The 19060-nt window shown below is 54.2% G+C and overlaps 6 protein-coding genes across 6 annotated transcripts; 3 read left to right on the forward strand and 3 right to left on the reverse strand.

Annotated features, from left to right (window-relative positions):
* Positions 1-1885: 1885 nt before the first annotated feature.
* Positions 1886-3418, reverse strand: J7T55_000684 (uncharacterized protein; the record flags this gene model as incomplete). The annotated part of the gene is made up of 1 exon (XM_053131619.1): positions 1886-3418. One exon carries the CDS (start codon positions 3416-3418, stop codon positions 1886-1888), a length of 1533 nt encoding a protein of 510 aa, XP_052990414.1.
* A 1583-nt stretch (positions 3419-5001) lies between these two features.
* On the forward strand, positions 5002-6042 carry J7T55_000685 (uncharacterized protein; the record flags this gene model as incomplete). The annotated part of the gene is made up of 1 exon (XM_053131620.1): positions 5002-6042. One exon carries the CDS (start codon positions 5002-5004, stop codon positions 6040-6042), a length of 1041 nt encoding a protein of 346 aa, XP_052990415.1.
* A 682-nt stretch (positions 6043-6724) lies between these two features.
* J7T55_000686 (3-oxoacyl-(acyl-carrier-protein) reductase) lies at positions 6725-7657 on the forward strand (the record flags this gene model as incomplete). The annotated part of the gene is made up of 2 exons (XM_053131621.1): positions 6725-6795; positions 6886-7657. 2 exons carry the CDS (start codon positions 6725-6727, stop codon positions 7655-7657), a joined length of 843 nt encoding a protein of 280 aa, XP_052990416.1.
* A 2429-nt stretch (positions 7658-10086) lies between these two features.
* On the forward strand, positions 10087-12336 carry J7T55_000687 (L-sorbose 1-dehydrogenase; the record flags this gene model as incomplete). The annotated part of the gene is made up of 4 exons (XM_053131622.1): positions 10087-10305; positions 10398-11426; positions 11626-11999; positions 12105-12336. 4 exons carry the CDS (start codon positions 10087-10089, stop codon positions 12334-12336), a joined length of 1854 nt encoding a protein of 617 aa, XP_052990417.1.
* Positions 12337-14341: 2005 nt separating this feature from the next.
* Positions 14342-14926, reverse strand: J7T55_000688 (HET-domain-containing protein; the record flags this gene model as incomplete). The annotated part of the gene is made up of 1 exon (XM_053131624.1): positions 14342-14926. The coding sequence occupies one exon, from the start codon at positions 14924-14926 to the stop codon at positions 14342-14344; it is 585 nt and encodes a 194-aa protein (XP_052990418.1).
* A 505-nt stretch (positions 14927-15431) lies between these two features.
* J7T55_000689 (uncharacterized protein) lies at positions 15432-17390 on the reverse strand (the record flags this gene model as incomplete). The annotated part of the gene is made up of 3 exons (XM_053131625.1): positions 15432-15657; positions 15740-17269; positions 17329-17390. 3 exons carry the CDS (start codon positions 17388-17390, stop codon positions 15432-15434), a joined length of 1818 nt encoding a protein of 605 aa, XP_052990419.1.
* Positions 17391-19060: the final 1670 nt, after the last annotated feature.

The following is a 19060-nucleotide window of genomic DNA, read 5'->3' on the forward strand; positions in this document are numbered from 1 at the left end:
GAGGACGGGGGCTAGGGCGGGCCCTTGTGCGCGTGTGCGCGGGATGAATACCACTACGGCACATCCGGTAGGGAAGATCGACACATGGCAAGGCAGGAACGAACTTGAAGCATCAAGACTAGTTAAGGAACAGGCCAAGGCCTCCTTGGCCGCGAGCTGGGACGAGCTTCACGACGAACTCCCGGGGCGGCATAAGGCGCGCGGAAACGACCCAAACGGGAATGGTAGCAGCAGATCCTCCAAGCAGTAGATGCGAGGATGACGCAGAGAGCGCCGAGCAGATACGGGCCGGAAATTTCTGAATCGCTTGGTAAGGCAGCAAAACAAGGCGTGGCATTGTAAGGCCATGGCAGCGCGTCTGGGACTCTAAGCTTGCCCTCTCTCTGTCTCTCTCTGTGTGTATGTGTGTTATCTCTTCCCGTGTGAGTCCGTCCTTGGGGGTTCCACATCAGGAAAGTTAACGTCAAGCGTAAACCTTGGTTGGTCACAAAGCCAATCGGAAGGTTCTCGTCGCGTTTCGAGACCTTCAGGCCATCACACGGGGGAGTGCGCGTGCGCTTGGGTGTGGTATGAGTGGGTGTGAGTCGTTTGGGCATCCGGAAGGGCAGAGATGCGGCGGAATCCAAAACCCTAGCCAAAGGTATAAAAGCTGTCATATGCAATGAATATGCCGAGCCCCCGGAACCCGCCTTGGCCTCCGCAATAAGGTTTGGTCTGTGTGGTGGGCGCCCGCTAGGGTGCCCCAGGCGGATTGTTTCCCTCGGGCTTGAGCCGCACCTTAGGAGGACGACAGCATCCTAACTAGGCTGGGGCTGGTCGGCGGCTGACACCTGTCAGCCAATTGCCATCGGCTTCGTCCCAAGTCGCTAGTCGGCAGTGAAGCTCGAGGTGATGGTAACAGGAGGCGGAGAAATGGTACGTGGCGATCTAGTGCCAACCTCCGACGAGTCATTCCTGCTGCTCTTTGTCTGTACTGAAAGCAGTCATCGTTATCCACAGTTGATGAAAATGTGCATACGGCCAGTGATTATCTTGCTTCATGCGGTGCCTAGGTGGCATCCAGGAACTCATCGCCGATGAATGGAACAGTAGCGACTCGTTCATCTTGAGCAAACCTAGATTCACAAGGGTCATCACACAAATGCCATCGGGCAGGGGTTTCATCACACGTTGATATGCCTCGTGGGCAAAAGCTCTCCCAATCAAAATGTGTAGCGTTGTGACGGCCCGAGACCCCCGAGGCCCTCTCCCAGTTCATACCACTCAATAACCTATCAGTGAAAGACACCATCATTTACCCAAAATTAAAGTGCTCGGCAGCTCAGGAACATATCGCGAAAAAGGTTTTGACAGCTGCTGATCATGCCGGATACCCCGAGGGGCCGCGGGTGCCGTCATGATGGAAGAAACAGCGAGATCCGAGGGTAGTGTCGAGTGGGAGAAGGGATGAACAAGGGCGCTATGCCACGGCTTTCAAGAGCAGACGATACAGCCTCCCTTCGCTAGGCTGAATTTCCACAAACTCTCTGCTGAATCTGGGGGGAAATTCGCTCACATGCGAGTCCCGAGGTCCGCAAAAATGAGATCGTCCCAATTGCGAGTGTCTCCGAAACTTCGGTTAGCATCGTAGGGTATCAGCGGCTTGATGGCATGGGCGTAACGGAAGGTCCGAGGACACCGTCGGGGTTCGCAAAAAGGAAGAAAAGGCCTTTCCGTTGGGGGAAACAATCGTCATTAAGACCAGTAGATGATTCAACCAACGCCTTGCTATGCTCAATGCCAAAGCCGATTCTTCTATACACCGCCGGGCCGTTGAAAATGATTCCACAGCATGAGACCAAACAGATCAGACCCCAGAAAACAAATGCTCCTTAATACGATGCTACTATAGTTGCCCAGTCTTCACCGGCTCCGGGTTGGGTTGCACCTCCCGGAGCGGCGCGTGCTGCGCGGCAGAGTCCGCCTCAGGCCCGCCGGGCGAGAAATTGGGCCCATTGACATTCTCTCTCATAATTTCGTCCTTACGGCTCACAGAAGGCCACTTGCGGTTCTTGTGCGCGTTCTCGCCGGCCTCTTTCAGCCACTGCCTCCACTGGGAGGTGCTGGGGGCCGCGCCACTGCGCTCGACCCAGCCGGTGTGCTTGGTCTCGCGGATGGCGTACCAGAGTGTCCTCGTGAAGCTGGGAAAGCCTTCCACCCCGTCCGCGCCGACCACCATCTTATCGGCGTTCTTGGCGTCTGCGGGTGTAATGTCCTCCCACTTGTAGCGGGATAGGTCCCAGAAATACTTCCGAGGCAGCATGCCAAGGAGCCAGTACGCGCCGTTCAGTATGATATAGCTCCCGCTGATGAGCACTTGCGCCTCGAACCGGGTGTTCCCGAGCAGGACGACGCCAACCATGAGGAGCATCGTCCCCAGGGCCATCAGGAATCGGTACGTTTTGTCGCCGACGTGATATTCACAGTCTTCTGTCCCGGTGTAAAGCTCCCGCGCCACCTCCTCTGTGCACTTGACCAGTATGAATGCGCCCTCTCGGGTACGAATCATCATGTCGCCGGGCGGAACGTTTGTAGAGTGAGGAGGCCGCACCATCAGGCGTGGGCGCCACCAGGAGGCGTATCCGACGAGGGACGCCTGTGTCGAGATGATGAAAATTGCTATCAAGGCGTTGCCATCCTTCCAATACGCCGTCAGGCCGAAGATGAGCATCGTCAGAACAAACGACGCAACCGTGGCTATGTGAATCGGGCTGCTCCAGGCAGGTGGTACCGCAGGGCGAGTGGTAGGTGTCAGAGTTGGGTTTGCGATAAAGTCAGTGACCTTCTCCTTGGCTGTGCGTCGTCTCTTGATCCCCATCGTCGGCTCAGGAGGTGCATGGCTCCCCTTCTCCACGTCGACGTCGAATTTGACGCCCTTGGTAGTCCCGTCACGTGCTTTTTTGTCGTCGGCATCAAGTTCTGATGGCGGCCGGTCAAGGACTTGCTTGCGAGGGGCCGACTTCCCCACTGACCGTTTCCACAGCCTGCCGGCCCAGGAGCCTCTCCTGGGTGGCTTCCCTATGCCGAAGACCTCGTCCGTGTGCTTGATCTCAATAACCCTAAATGAATACGGGACGTGGTCGTCCAGAGGATGTATGATGTTGGCGAAGAAGCCCACAGAGTCGAGTGCGACGCCATTGTAGACTCCGACCATCTGCGCGTTGTAGGTGGGGAGTCTGGTGGGCCGCCTGGACTTCAGAAGGGCCTGGGGAGCGGGCAAGATACGCGGCAGCAGACAGAGAACAGAGGCTGTGATGGGCTGGGCGTGGTCTTCCATAGACGACTCGCCAATGACGGCAAGAAGAGTGACCACATCAAGGCCCCAGCTGTTTTTGTCGACGGGGAACCATGTTGCCACCGGACCTTCGCCGTCTGCCATGTTGAGTATGTGAGTGAGAGAGTAACTCTGAGAGAGAGATTGCCTCGAGGCGGGTCTCCCGCTCTCGGTCGTTAACTGTAAAGAAATTGATGATTTTTTAACGATTGAAACGATTGAGAGGTTTCACAGAGCAGAGGCCTGTCGTCCACACAAGGCTCAGCTGGGCTGACTGGTTGGTTGGTTGATGGCAGTGCAGCACGTTGCCGGATGTGACAGACCAATCAAGAGATTTCTGTCAGCAATTAGGTCAAGGAGGGACGGAAAGCTAAGCCGACATCTTGGCGACGGATATGGTTATATGCATGGTGATAATCCAGGGTACTGTAGACCATTTGCCATCCTCACATCGGAGGGTAAGGCAGGAAAACTTCGCTTCATCCTCAAGGTTCCCAACAAGCAGCAGCTGCGGCGGCGGTGTGTGCGCAGAGGGAGCGTGTCGTGCGGTTTGAGCCTGTGTGAAGCGCTCAACTGGGGCGCAGTTGTGGGTTTGCAATCCACAAGGAATCGAATCCTGGTTCTGTGGCGCTGCTTGCATTGGGTTGTGTCGCAGCGATGGCCGTCGGCAGTCCTTGTCCGCTGTCCCCGTCCCCGTCGTCCGTCTCCATGTCAAGTCCAGCGTGTCCCGCCCCGCCTGCCCGCCCGACTTGAGCTGTCCAGGCCCACTGCGATCAACCTTGGGCGGCGGCAGCGAGTGCGAGAAGGCTGGTTCGAGGCTATGTGCAGTAGTTTCGACAAGTTTTTGACGCGCAGATGGGGTTGAGCAGTCGGCGGTTGCAAAAGGTTAAAGTTAGGTGGGGGTGCGCGCGGCAAACGGATCAAAACGGAAGGCCTACAGCAACGGTCAAGCCCACCTGGGCGTTTACCAGGTGGGCGTTTCCGTTCCAGTGGACTGGAGCCCTGCGCTCACCCCCGTACCCCTCACCGGTCCTTACCACTTTTCTCAAGGGTTAGGGTCGCTCACCTATGCCCACATCTAGCATCTCTGTTTTCTTAGGCCAATTCAATGGAGAATCTCCATGGTGCTCTTGTTGTTGAAGAATTTGAAAATGCTTCTTTCTGTGTGCAGGCCCTGTATGCCATGCAGGATCGAGAAGTGGTTCTTCGAAAGTCAGATGCGATGCTGAGGTCGACTTGGAGTCTGATGCATGTCTACTGCGTGGCCCACAGCACTAATCCTGAAAATGAAACTATATTGGCTGTTATTTTGTTCTTCTCTATTAATATCCTTGGAAGAATCGCATGCTGGAAGTCAGAAGGCTCGGCCAGTCCTACCTGAGTGGTCCAGTGTCCGCTCGCTTATTCCCTGCTTACCTGGGCACAGTGCCCTGCTTCTTGTTAGGTTGCAGTGCCGTCTGTTCAATGGTTGGTTCTGTGCATTGCTATTTGTCCATACAGGATCTGACAACGATTTCAATGTTGCCTATGACATCATATCGGCGACACAATTATATACTCGTCTTTCTTGCTAGTTCAGTTGCTGTATATGCCTCCATCTATTGATTTACCCCGGTATCAAATTAACTTGAGAATCCCACTGCCACTTGTTGGTCGTCTTTCTGCCTCTCGCAGACAAATCGGGCACGATGGACGAGAAAGCACTACAACCCATCAACGAGGAAGTCCGCTCCGCTTTAAGGTCACGACTTTCGGGGTACCAGGTTCTTCTATTGGAATACCAGACACCTCTCTTCCGCAATGAGTTGCTCGATGCAATTAAACTTCACGAGGAGGCACTTCAGCGACCGGATCCCACCGCGGCTGAACGTCAGCGGGTCATCGACCAGCTCACGGTCCTTGATAACATGGATGACCGGCTAAACAAACGTTGGGGGGAACTCCACAAGAGTATGGATTATCGGGTGGTCCTTCTTGCCAACATCTCTGAATATCAAAGAGCCTTGGGGGCATGGTTGATATTGAATTATGGAGGAAAACCTCATGATCAACCCAGTCTTTGGGCATCCATGCTAGTGGGCGTCATTGACGATTTCCGAGATGATGCCAATACCCTTGGAAAAGATTTCAAGGTATACCAAGATGTTTTCGTGCGTCCATTAAAGGAGATGATGTTGAACCAGGATCACGTCGAAAAAAGGCTTAGGCTTGCTGCAGCGAGGCCAACATATTCTACTGGAGAGATCCACCGGCTAATCGATCAATGCGACTGGCCAAACCTAGCTGCCGCAGTGTTCCACGACCGCGAGCTTGCTGTAGTCGTATTCGGCGCGAGGCCGCTCGACCCGAAGGTCTGGGAGCCTCATATAGGCAAGACAGCCTTACAAAGGATCGACGAATTAAGAGACAAATATTTCTCAGAGCTCTTGACACCGACCACCTACACAATCAGTAGGCGCGCAATAGCGTTGTCGACCAAGCAAGCTGCGCGTGCTGCCCACCACTCGTCTCCACGGCCTCTGTCTTCAGCCGGCAATCAACACTCGGAAGAGTCCTCGGCGGTCACGGCTGCTAAGAGCGTCTACAACAAGTTTGTCAGTGGCCTCGGGCTTGGACGAACGGGCTCAAGTCTCAGATCTATAGCCCACAATGGCCCCTCAACAACCTCGCCCAAGGAAAGTTTGGATTCAAAAAATCAATTCGCAGACGAAACAGAGATGTCTGAGTAGGGCCTTTTTATTTGACGGGACGGGAATTGGTGCTAGTGCGGAGCGTAAGTGCCTTGCCTGTAGCTTGGGATGGACGGGTCGCACTTGGAACATGATGTCTGCTGGTAATTGCGCCCCTGAATTGAGTCGTGATAAATTCACACGGCAACCGCTACGCTGTGCTGGCAGCCAAGAGGCCATTTACTGTCTTGGCCCTAGGAGTGAATCCAATTGATGTTTGACTCAGGGTTAAAGTCGCATGGACTCGCGCACATTCTCGGAAGTGTGGTTGGCCGTCCCCCTTTCTCGGCGAGTAATCGTGCCGCAACGTTGGAAAGTGTCCGAGCAATCGGCGGGTATCAGCCCGTTTCCTCCCCAAAACGACAAGATACGGCCCTCTATATTTCCAACACTTGTTTACTTTTTTAAACTTTTGCATGCCTACCTATTCCGTCTCGCCGGGCCAGAACACGTCACGCCGGGCCAGAACACGTCACGCCGGGCCAGAACAAGTCCCGCGATCTCCACAAAGGAGCACACGATGGCTATAAGAGGCGGGAGAGCTCATGGCTAAAAGTGATGTTGAAAGTTGTGGTCTTCACTCCTCATCGTCAACCTGCAGCATATATAATCTCTCTCTTCCAAACTACACATATTTCCAGCTCTATTCTGCAAAATTTTATTCCACTCCCCAACCACCGAGATGCCGAAGTACACGCTTCCCAATGCGACGGTGCGAGAGCAGGACTTAGCGGGTAAAGTGGCCCTCGTCACGTAAGTTCAAGCCATAGTGACGGGACCCATGAAAACGTTGCAACTGCTTGCAAGACGGACTTGAAAAACTCACGAAATCAAAATCCGCAGCGGAGCGTCCAGGGGCATAGGGCGCGGCATTGCCTTCCACCTCGCCGCGCGCGGCGCCAGCGTCTTGGCCACGTGCTCCAGCGAATCCACGCTGAAGAACATATCGTCCCTCAAGGAGGAGATCGAAACCCTGTACAGCGGCTCCGCTCACGCGGCCCCCCAGATCGTCGGCGTCGCCGCGTCCCTCCTGGACCCCAAGAAGTTCGTCGCGAGCGTCGTGGGGGCCATCGACGGCCACTTCGGCGGCGCGGTCAACATCCTGGTGCAGAACGCCGCCGTGGCCGAGGCGAGGCCCGTGGACGACATCGACGAGGCCCACGTGTCGCGCATGCTCGCGGGCAACCTCGAGGCGGCCGTGCTGCTCGTCCAGGCGCTGCTGCCGCGCTTCCGGCCCGGCAGCCGCGTCGTCAACGTCTCGTCCGGGGCGGCACGGTCCGCGACCCCCGGGACGCTCGTCTACGCCGCCGTCAAGGCTGGGCTCGAGGCGCTGACCCGGAACTGGGCGGCGGAGCTGGGGCGCAGGCCCGGCATGGAGGGGACCACGTTCAACGCGCTCTCCGTGGGCGCCACCGACACGGATTCGCTGGCCGAGGTCCCCGAACAGGTGGCCGAGGGCATGATGAAGAGGGAGAAGGCGGCCTGCAACGTTGGGCCTCGGATCGGAACGGTCGATGACGTGGCCGAGATTGCGGGCTGGTTGAGCTCCGAGAAGAGCAGGTGGGTGACGGGAAGTGTCATGTGTGCGAGTGGCGGCGTGAACAAGATCCTGTGATCTTGTCTTGGGGAGATTGAGGTGCTCCATGCCTTGAGCATTTACTGGAAGACAAAATCGGGTTAGAGTAGACTGTACAAGCCATTTATCTTTGGTGTGGACATCGAAGGAATTCAAAATTTGTTGAGGGTGTGCAACTAAACGCCCGGCCAGTCCATCCAGTCCGGCGTATTTGCTGACTTGATTCGATTCGTAACATTTCTGCACGGCAGCCCTCAGGTCTAACTGTTGGTTAGCACAGCTAGAGCTCGTGGTGACAACCTTCCAAAATTGCTACTTCCGTTACCTTTTCGTGGGGAAGAGTGCGGGAGGAATCAGAGGATTGGATGCTGGGACAATTCGCCCGAGGATCCGGCCATGTCGGCCACGCACAAGTGAGTCGATGCTCGGCATGCAGACCTGGTTCGCCTAGATCTTCACCAACGGCGCCGCCCGCAACACGACGTTGATAGCCACCAAAACGGCCATCACCGTCAAAACGACCGTATCTCTTTTGGCCTTCTTATATCTTAAGGCGCCTTGTGAGAATGATGATCGCTGTTTCAAGTAAGCTGCCAAGGTTGGATAGAATATGTTATCTTTACTTCAATATCGACATCATGTAAGCTGGGTTAAATTGACTTAGAGAAGACAGACCAGATGTTTTGGTAATGGATGTTTGTGGGTAGAGGGCCTTGGAAGGCGCCTAGGGCGGGTGAGCAATGCACGAGAGTGTCATTTGGCCTACTTTGTATATTTGCTTTAATTTACAAATGTACGTCCATAACTCGGGAGTCGGTCAACTCGGGAATCGGTTGGATGTTTGTTTGGATCTTTGCGTGGCTCAGCAAAGCCACATCATCATCAACACATATTTTCCCGGCAACCCTCGGACTCTGTCGGACTCTGTAACAGAGGTCATGTTAGTGCTTACAGAGAGAATGGAAGCAACGCAAGGTCCTGGTAGGCATGGACACAATTACTCTTGCTAAGAGAAGAGGAGCAAATATAAAAGATCTGTAATAGTGGGTGGACATAGCCCTTTCAATTTCCGACCACTTTCTTCCCTCCTCGACGATATAATTACAAGCTCGAGAAACAGTACTAATAACTCAAAATGAGACTGCTTCTGTCGGCAACTATACTCACCACCCTTGTGGGCTTCACGCTCGCCGCTCCGCCAGTCAGTAATCCAGATTCAATATGTTTAGGCTAAGAAGACTAAAAGCACAATAACAAAACAACACAGGGACCGGCAGGCGACATGTCTCCCGTCAGACGTCAAAACGACGTCCTAAATGAGCTGGGGAAACGATGCAGCCTCTGCGTTTGTAGTGGCTTTGAGGGGTCCTGCTGCTGTGATTGCGTGAATACAGCAGGAAAGGATTGCTGTGGCTTTGGGACAGACTCTTGCCCTGGATGCTGCTGAGGACGAAGTGCAGTCAAAACTTTAGAAGAGGCTCTCGAATTAGGAACGTCCAAGACCACATTAGGTACCACAAAGTTGAGAAGCTAGGCTTGTCCGCGCGAAGAACTTCACTCGTTGCCGCCCCGAGATCACTTTGTTCCGCACGCTGATACAGTGACATGTTACCCGGTGGTAAGGAGTGAGGAGTGTTACGTACTACTCCCTAACTCGAATTCAGGAACAATATTTACGCATAAGCAGGTGTGGGTATTGACAAGTATACACATCTTAGAGCCTTTTAGTATTAATCGAGTGCGGACTTTGGCTTACCTTCGGAGTCCGCTTAATTGAAACGCACCAAGCTATGAAAAGGCCGCAGCTATTTGATCAGCATGGAACCGAATACATTGAGGAAAGCGCATGGTCTTAACTTTCAAATATCATGATAATGATCTTCTGCAAGCATGATCATCAGGGGATTCTTCTTGTGCCCATGATGACTAAGAATTGGCACATCGCAGGCGATAATTGATTTCCAATCCATAGATGACCGGAACAATATTGCATGATAGGTTCGTAAAAGAATGTGGGCAAAATTCGGAGATAAAGCGTCCCCTCCAGTGGCCGAGACAACGGTTGCTTATGGTTCAAGATTATGTTGGTGTCGATGTCGGGGATAAGACCTGGATCATTTCTCACTCATTATCGAATCACACAGGCGTTCGTTGGTCGCCCCCTCTTAGCCGTGTCTGGGCTATGCCAATTCGATCCGAGGAGTGCAAGTGCCGCGATACCCCACGATCCTTCTCCGGATTAACTAGCCCCAACATTGATGTCTTTTCGGGCTGACTGCATGATATACGGTGACGAAGGCGCAGAAACTCCTAGTCGGAGCGTTGATCCCGTTGCATGTAGTGTCTCGACCTCTGGTCCACGCCGTGACTCGCGCCCGCCGCACCATAAGGTCTAATTAGAAGGGAATTCTACTGTTTCAAGGCAACTTTATGACTGAATTCAAAAGCACATAGTAGATCTAAATACGATGGCCTCTTCCAATGACAATATCTATGACATCGTCATCGTGGGTGGCGGAACATCAGGGCTTGTTCTGGCTTCACGCCTCTCCGAAGACCTTCAGCTCCAGGTCGTCGTCCTCGAAGCCGGTGAGGATCTTACAGCCGACCCGCGCATCCTGACCCCGGCCATGGCACAAACGTTGTGGAAGACGTCATCGGACTGGAACCTTAAGACCGTTCCCCAGGTAAGCTGTCCGCCTGTCCTTGCATTCTCTCCGAGTGAAGACGGGCAAAGAAAGAATAAACACTGACACTGGTTGCGTCCTCACAAAACAAGGCCGACATGGGCGGCCGTGAGATTTATGTCCCCCAGGGCAAGATGCTGGGCGGATCTAGTGGTATGAACGGTCTGAACTTCACTGCCAGCTCCAAGGCCGTCGTCGACGGCTGGGCGCGCCTTGGGAACCCAGGCTGGGAGTGGTCAGCCTTCGCTGAGGCTTTGAACAAGACATATACGGTGGCCAAGACGTCACCGTCTGTTTCTCATCCATCCAGAAACAGCGGAGGTCCACTCAAGGTGGCCTTTGCCGACACTTCTGAGGACGAGTGGCCAAAGATATGGTCCAAGACGCTGGAGGCCCTCGGCTTCCCAGGCGCCCAGGACACGTTGACCAGCCAGGGTAATGGTGGCCTCGTGATTCCCGACAGCGTCGATCCGGCGACAGCACAGCGCAGCTTCTCCGCCAATGCGTACCTCGGCCCGGCCCGCGACCGCGCCAACCTGACCGTTGTCACGGGCGTCGAGGTCCACAAGGTGCTACTAGAAAAGAAGCCAGGCAGCGACGACGCCGTGGCAACGGGCGTCCAATATACGGACAGCAACGGCTCAGTGAAGACGGTGCATGCTCAGAGGGAGGTGATCTTGTCAGCCGGCGCGCTGGGGTCCCCGAAGTTGCTCGAGCTGTCAGGCATCGGAGACGCGGGGCGGCTGAGCCGGCTCGGCATCGATACCGTCGTTGACAACCCCGGGGTTGGAGAGAACCTGCAGAATCACCCCTTGGTCAATATGAATTTTGAAGTCAACGAGACGGCGCCGCCAACCAAGGATTCGCTCGTGCGCCAGGAGCCTGAGGCCCTCGGTGCGGCCATGCGGGCCTACGCGCGGCAGCAAGGTCCCTTCGCGAGCAGCTGCGTCGTTTCGGCTGCGCAGCTGCCACTGCCTGGGACTGACACGCCTGAGGGGAGGAAAGACTTTGAAGTCCTCCTGAGTAGTACAAAAATCAATAGCTCTGAGTCGTCTTTCCATGCGGCGCATGAGACCTTTGTCCGCTCTATCTTGACTTCTTCGTCTGATGCGTCGGGATATGTAAGCAATTTTATGGGCAATCTCCACTTTCTTTAGTTTATCATTTACCATTTTCGTGACCCATCCCTCTACTTTTTTGAAGAGCTGCCTATCAAGTCACGCTTGATAAACGATGAGAAATGGACAATATCCTCATCTTGACACTTCTGAATAGCAAATCGTTCTCAATGCTCGAGTAGCTAACCTCAACAAACCACAGTATATTTTTGCCCCTGCCTGCGTCGGCTTCAATCCAGATGGTACAGGGTTACAGCCTACAGCAGGTTCCAAGGAGAGCTACATCACCATCGCCAGCTTTCTCCCACACCCACTTTCAAGAGGCTCAGTACATGTTGTCACCGATGCGAAGGAGGAAGATGTCAATACTGGCAGCAGCCATTACTATAGGCTGGCCATTGACCCAGAATTCTTCACCAACCCACTTGATATCGAGGTTATGGCGCGCCACATCCAATTCATCGGGCAACGCCTAACAGCCACTGAGCCACTCGCCAGCTACCTGAAGCTGGGTGGCAAGCGATCCGAGAAGGCACCTGCCCCCGGCGAGCTGGCAAACCTCGAGACAGCCAAAGAGTAAGTCTAACTAATTTGTCTCTTCCAAGCTCTAAAAGTTGAGGCGTGAGGGAAGTGGCACTTGAGAACCAGGGCAGACCCCATATTGACGTTTTGATTCCACAGGTTTCTCAAGAACAAGGCCGTGGGCGCACATCACTACACTGGAACTTGCTCCATGATGCCGCGGAATATGGGCGGCGTCGTGGACCCGCAGCTGCGCCTGTACGGTACCAAAAACCTGCGCGTGTGCGACGCCAGTATCATCCCCTTGACACCTCGCGCCAATCCACAGGCAACTGTCTACGGCGTCGCGGAGCACGGAGCTCGCTTGATCAGGACCAGCCTTGCGGGCTAAGAGCGCGATTGTGAATGTATCGTACGCCAATTTGAGTCAACTTTTTGTTAGCGGTGTGGGTTTGTAGAAAGATTAAAGCTAGGGTAGTCCAGCTCTTGTGACTCTCAGGTTTCTCCGGTCTTGGTTTGTTAGCGGTGCGTTATATCTCATATTTGAACGGTCTCTGAAGCGTTGCGGTGTTGGTGACTGAGAATTCATGTCGATATGTGTGCTATTGAGACGGTCCCTACGTCACCACGGCACGAAGACTCGATTTGGCTGTAGAAACTTGTTGATTTCTGTCGAGTTTCGCCTATCAATAAGAAAGGCAGAGGAAGCGCAGCTATGCGTGCCCTCAAAGCTATTTACAATACGGGTGGGCTGATAGGATAAGCTTATCGATAAGGGCTCTGTGGGTCCCAGCCCATAGGGCCCCGCTGGCATTCAGCCCCATGCCCTCACAGCTATCTCATAAACACCATTTGGGTGCAGACTCAAAACTCAGCGCTGGGGTAGCTGCCATATGTGATCATCGAGACAGTAGGTGCAGGTGTTTAGCGGCATAGTGCAAAAGCGCATGATAGTCGGTGGCCCCCCAGCCAAATGCGTTGATAGAGGCCCGCCGTAAGGGCTTGTTGGTTTGGAAAAGAGTCAGGGCTGCAAGCGTTTGGACATGAAACTTGTCGAAAACGAATGTGGATGCAGAACGCGGAAATCAGAATGAGCGCGATATTGGCCGTGCTCGAGCACTGTGACAGTCCTGGTCGGCGCCACCAGGTTTGTGCAGCTCTTCAGATGGTCAGTATTGCTCTTGGCGGACCCGTGAGCACTCGTCTGTGTCAAGCGCTATGCATTCATCCTTACGGCTGAACAGGAGCCTACCATCTTCGTGAACAATTTTATTAAGTCTGCGCTATCCTGCGGCACCTATACTAAAGCCTCCTAATGCATAAAAGGTCAAGCACTACTGTGACACAAATCTGCGCCTCCGGTATGTCAAGAACAAGATCTAGACAGCGATCTGAATTTGTTTGCAAACAGTTAAAAGGAGACACGCCACAGTGTGACGACGACTGATCCCCATCGCGATATGGTTTGACGTCGGTGTCAACCGTATTTGATGTCTCTGTCACGACTTGCCTAGCTCCCAGGACGTCTTTAGCTTTCTGGAGGCCACAACGCCAAGCCCCAAAGAAATCTTGAGCAGTAGATGGACAATTTTGAAATCTTTTCTCAAACTGAACGAGCTCTACCGCCGCTGCTTGAGGACGGAAAACGGGGTCGACATGTGCTCTGCCAGTGCTTATCTTGAGACGGCAATTCAAGGGCTCAATAAAGTACCGTTTGAGAGCCGCTATTTTCTTCATCGTCCACAATGCTAGCTCAGCCTGCATCTTGTATGTTGCGGGTGTGGTGTCGTCAAGACGATACAGCTCCAGCTCGCTATGCGCGTTCTCTCTCCACTCAGTGCTGGCTGGACCAACGATCCGATCTCGTAATCCAGACAAGCGGCCACGGTAGGCGCTGATGGGGGTAAAACTATCATTAAGCTCAAAAACCAAATCCCAAAAGACGAAGGAGTCTGGCTTCTGGTAGTTGATCTCCAAATCTTTGCGATACCAAGGTTGGAATAGACGAGCAGCCAGGCTGATGAGAGCATACGCAGCGTCGCGACGCTTCGTGCTTTGCGAGTCCAAGAATGCGAAAAATAGGCTTGAGAAGGAAGAGCCTTCTTCTTTAAATCCCAAGGATGCCAAAGGATAGTTTGAGAAGTATGTACGGTCTCTAGACCACACTTGCATTTCGTCTCTCCATCTGTCAAGTTCATTGAAATACATGCTGAAGTCTTCGTAGTTTTCTTGCATTCGCTCCGGGGTCTGCATGAGATGGTAGTGGCTTGAGCTCTTCGGTTCTCGCGGTATATCTTATTTGAATCCACAGACTTGTTAGAAGGGAGAAACAGGAGAGCAAGGGAAGAAACAGAGACGGGGATGAAGATATGGAAATAAAAGAAAATGAGAGAAGGCTAACCCTGAGGCACCCACATTGACAAGTAAATTTGAAATTCATCCCAGCCAACCTCGCAAGACCCGTAGATGATCGTCAGCTTCCTCGCGAAAGCAATCTCTTGGATTATCCAGACACGTTTCCAATAGGAGAGTTTTGCAGCCACACTATATGTGCGTGATTGGAATTCCTGTTCGAGAATGGGATCGTCGCCTAGCCATATTGCCACTTCCTCAGCACCTTCGTAGATATCAGCCATTCGAGAAATCTGGACGGCCAGCTCCGGTGCATTCGCTTGATCGAGGCACAGCAAGTCCGTCCACAAATACCCGGAAAAGCCGGACTCGAAGCAGCGACGGAGAAACCTCCACAGGTTCTCGTGGACCTTGCGGTGACGACCGTTGATGTATATCTCGTGTCTGGGAGTAGCGTCTCCCCATGCATAGGACAACGCTGTGTAACCAGGGCTAGTGGTGGGCTCGAAGAAGTCCAGCCTGCACGAGATGCAGCCGTTTTCGAGCTCGGGCTGGAACTTGAGGAGCCGAATCCATTTCGAACCCGGCAGAGGTGTGTGTTCAAAGTTCATGATTTCGGTGGCGGCCATGATGATCAGTGCGCGATTGTAACGGTTGTGCGTAAAGCAGAGTGACAGGCCCTGTTATTCTGATTGAACCTCAGGGGGGAGGGGAGGCTAAATGTGCTTCCAGTCGGCGCGTCGGAGTCATTGTGTATATATAACTACTGAAGCGCTTAGCTGCACAGCCCGACAGATGGCGGCCGGACTGACCAGCTCCCAGTGGATGTGTTGCAGCTGCCGGCGCATCTCCTTGTATGGATGGCCAGCGCCGAGGCGCACTTCCTACGTAGGCGGACTCTGTGGGCCAGCTGCAACGTGGACAACCACAGTGCTCTGGAGGGATTGTTGCAGGTGGGCCCCGTCAGGCTCTTCAGTGGTGCCCATGGCCATGCTTGCCACTTCAGGGGCGAAGTGGCTCGGCTGGCTCGTGATGTCAATATGTATGTGGTCATGAATTTCTCATTGTCAGTCATTCAGAAGAAGCTCTAAGTATTTGGTGGGATATTTTTACACCCAACCTATCATTACAAGTTTAATTTCCTTTGTCATCAAAATCGCTGTCAAATGCCCCAAACTCCTCGAGGGTCTCGTCCACGAACCTCTCCCACCGCACCTCCCACGCCCGCCGCACATCCTGGTGCTCGGCGGGCGACATGCAGGCGTGCTCGAGACTCCACTCGATGAGCTGCTTCCAGCCGAAAAGGGTCATGTCGGACTTGCCGATCATGGCCTGGTAGAAGTCGTGTGAGAGAGTCGAACTATTGTAGAAGAAAAGTTAGCCACCCTGAGACTAGAAAGTGTGGCGAGGGTGTTGGGCAATGTAGGTGTATATATACTCACTTGAACAAAGTCCCATTATCACTGCTCACAGTGCAGTGCACATTATTAGCCAACATGCTGTACATAGCATGCCCGCCAACCCGTGGCGTCAGACCCAGCACTTCGTTGGAGATGGGACACAACTCGACGCATACACCGGCCTTCTTCATCCGCTCCATGAGGTACGGGTGGCGCGAGAGCGAGAAACCGTGGCCGATGCGGCGCGACCCGAGCAGCAGCGCGTCGAGGAGGTTGTCGTCCGTCTCAGAGCCGGACTCGAGCGTCTCGCCGCAGTGGAACAGGAACGGGATCTCCCCGACGCCCGCCGCCGCGCAATCCTTCTGGAACTGCAGGAACTCGGGCACGAAGGTGCTCAGCGGCCGGCCTTTGCCCTCCTCGCCGACCAGGTCGAACCCGGCTATCCAGCCAGGCCAACGTTTCTTGAAGCGCAGGCATTCGGCCAGCCCGTTGGCGACCTTTTCCCTAGGGTAGGACCGTGGGCAGCAGTATATGACCTTGAGGCCCGCGAAGTAGGTGTCGCTGCCTTTCTTTTCTCGCTGGAACCGCTCGACCTCCTGAATGATCATTTCCATGATGCCAACATTGTCGATTTTGCGCGTCCCGTCGTCGGTCCAGACCTGGTTCGTGTCCATGAAGTTGGGCCGTATCTCGGCGTACTGGATGTTATCGCTAACGAAATCTTCTAGGAACCTGCGTGTGTACTCGCGATACGCCCTCTCGTAGTTGAACAACCCTTTCATCATCTGCGTGCGGGCGTTGAATTCCTCCCATGCCCCGCTGACTGTCTGGGGTAGGTCATGGGCCTCCTCCTCGCGGAAAACGAGCTTCTCCTGCAGCCACTCCAGAGCGTCTGCCCCGCGGTAGTGCCGTGGGAATTCTTTTATGAATTCCTTGAATTTCATAGGCGCGCGATCTTTGTACCCAGACTCAAACAGATTGCCCTTGCTGGCTTTGATATCAATGATGGAAAATTGTATCCTACATCGCGTGGACCGCTTGGGGTGTTCCTCATCTGTTGTGTGCAGCGGTACGTCGCTGGTGATGTACATCTGGTCCATCTCACTCGCAATCTGGAGCAACACATTGGGCTGCAGACATGCATTGAAATGGATGTGCAGGTGTGCGCCCTTGGGAGCCCGCCTGGCGAGCTTGAAGACCTTTGTCCTGTCGATCAGGGCCTTGTTTGATAAGAAATGGTCACCCGCGAATCGTTGATGTGACTGTCCGGTGACTCCCTGCTGTGGTGGCTCCTTTGCGTAGACTTCCTCCTCGTCATGGCGCTTGAGACGTTGGAGGATGCGATTTACCCGCTGCTCCTTGGCTGACGCGCGGCTGGCGCATTTCCACTCGAAGCCGAGCGATGCCTCACGCCTCTTCAGCTCCTCGCGCCCCTTCTGATAATCATCAACCCTGGGTGCATGGGGAAGGCCGGCCGTCTCCAGCTTGTGATCGATAATGTGGTCGAGCGGGACGACTGTGTCCCAGTCATAGGGCTCGGCTCTATAAGCGATCTTCCTCACCATCTTGCTGCTGGGTTGGGAGTCAGCTGGGGGCCCGGAAGTGCGTCGTCGAGAAAGGATCGGATTCACAGGTTGAGGAACTTGACGTTGAAGGCTCTCGGCCTGGACCTTCTCTGCAATTTTGGGCCCATTCTGATTTATGCTGCAGAAGATCCCCATGAGCACGGTGGTCAGGCAGCGCGGCCCAGGGTGGGGGGGGGGGGGGGTTCCTTCAAAGGCGGCCGGGCTGTTGGGCCGGGGCGGAGGCCGGGGGCACAAAGGCGAAGCTGTCCGTTTGCGTAGGCCGCTGCAGCTTATTTTTGGGCGAAATATAAGTGATGTGAAACAGTCCAACACACGAGCTTATTCACCAGCTGGACGATTTCCTGTGTGTGGCAGCGGAAAGTCGGTGAAAGGGGCGGGTGAGTGCGGTTGACAAGCCCTCGTCGGATTGGTTGGAGGGTTGCTTGCTCGATCGCTTCTTTTGTTCTGATTTGAGTTCAAGCGAGAGCAGTCGGCAGCGACTGTAGTAGTCTATTAGCTGCTGAAACAAACAGATAAAGGGGTTTCACGATGTATGAGTGAGCTGAGATGAAGTGAGGCGAGGCCAAGGCGGCCGTGGTCAGGACCAAAGGAGCGGCCCTGTGCTAGTCATATGTATGTGCCGTCGCCTGTTTCCTGTGGTGGTGTTTCTAGTCTAGAAACGGTGGGCCCCGTTTTGGGCATGGCACTTTGGGGGGTGCTGGGCGACAGGGGGGAAGAGTGAAGAGGGGCTCATCTGCCTGCAGAAGTCCATGGCATAAAGGCACAAGGCACAAGGCACAGGATCTGGGGTGGTTGGGGCCGCCCTAACGAAATCCGCCGACAGGGGTCAAGGTGCTGACGGCGGCTGGCTGGAACTGAGATGAGGTGGTTCGTTCACTTGTTCAATCGTTCACTCCCTCACTCAAGCTAACGTTTATCTACCTAGATACCAGGGCGCATCTCATCTCATGTGGCATGGCATGGCATGGCATGGCAGGGCGTAGGCTAGATGGATTAGATGCCGACCCGACTTGGTGGTAACAGGGCACGTGCTGGGCTGCCTCTCAGTTGACTGCATGTGTCCTGTCAGACTGACTGACTGACTGACTGACCGACCACAATGCTGTTCTGACTCCAGGCTGCTGACTGTGCCTCCTCTCCTCTCAGTTCGTGTCACGATGAGGTGGCTCAATGCACACAAGATCACTGTACCATGTTCGGCCTGTGTCACTATGCTATCGCTATCCTTGCTCGACATGCCGAGCTCGCTTGCATACGTACATGTAGTCATATAGCACATGCACTGCTCTTCTCGTTCGACGCAGCCATGCTCGTCGTCTCCACCGCCCTAGCATGGCCCAAGCGACACGCGCAGGCCCATCTTTTTTCCAACAAGACCGACATCACCAGCTTTAGCCTTGACCGATGTGCATCTTGTACCTGATTTCAGAAAGTGTGCCTGGTCGGCTGTATGTGTTCATCTTGTGAATGGGTTCCGATCTCACCCTGCCCTGGCATTTCTCTACATGAACATCGTATATCGGCCGCCCGGATGTGCAATAAATCCTTCGACCAGCCACTTCAGCAACCAGCCAGTACGATAACTCGTGATATCTCAGTCTAAAAACCATCCAACACTGCTCTCACCTCTTCCTTGCTTCCTTCTCCTCTTCCTCCCCTGGCCCAGGACCCACACCAGTACCGAGAGAGCCGCTCATGCAAACGTGGATCATGGGCCCCCGAGATCCGCCGCCGATGTCACCGTCAGTCCCGCAATAGATGAGTAGAGACCGCCCGG

This window comes from Diaporthe amygdali (genome assembly GCF_026229845.1).
Source record: "Diaporthe amygdali strain CAA958 chromosome Unknown NODE_27_length_698932_cov_65_101997, whole genome shotgun sequence".
Taxonomy (NCBI): domain Eukaryota; kingdom Fungi; phylum Ascomycota; class Sordariomycetes; order Diaporthales; family Diaporthaceae; genus Diaporthe; species Diaporthe amygdali.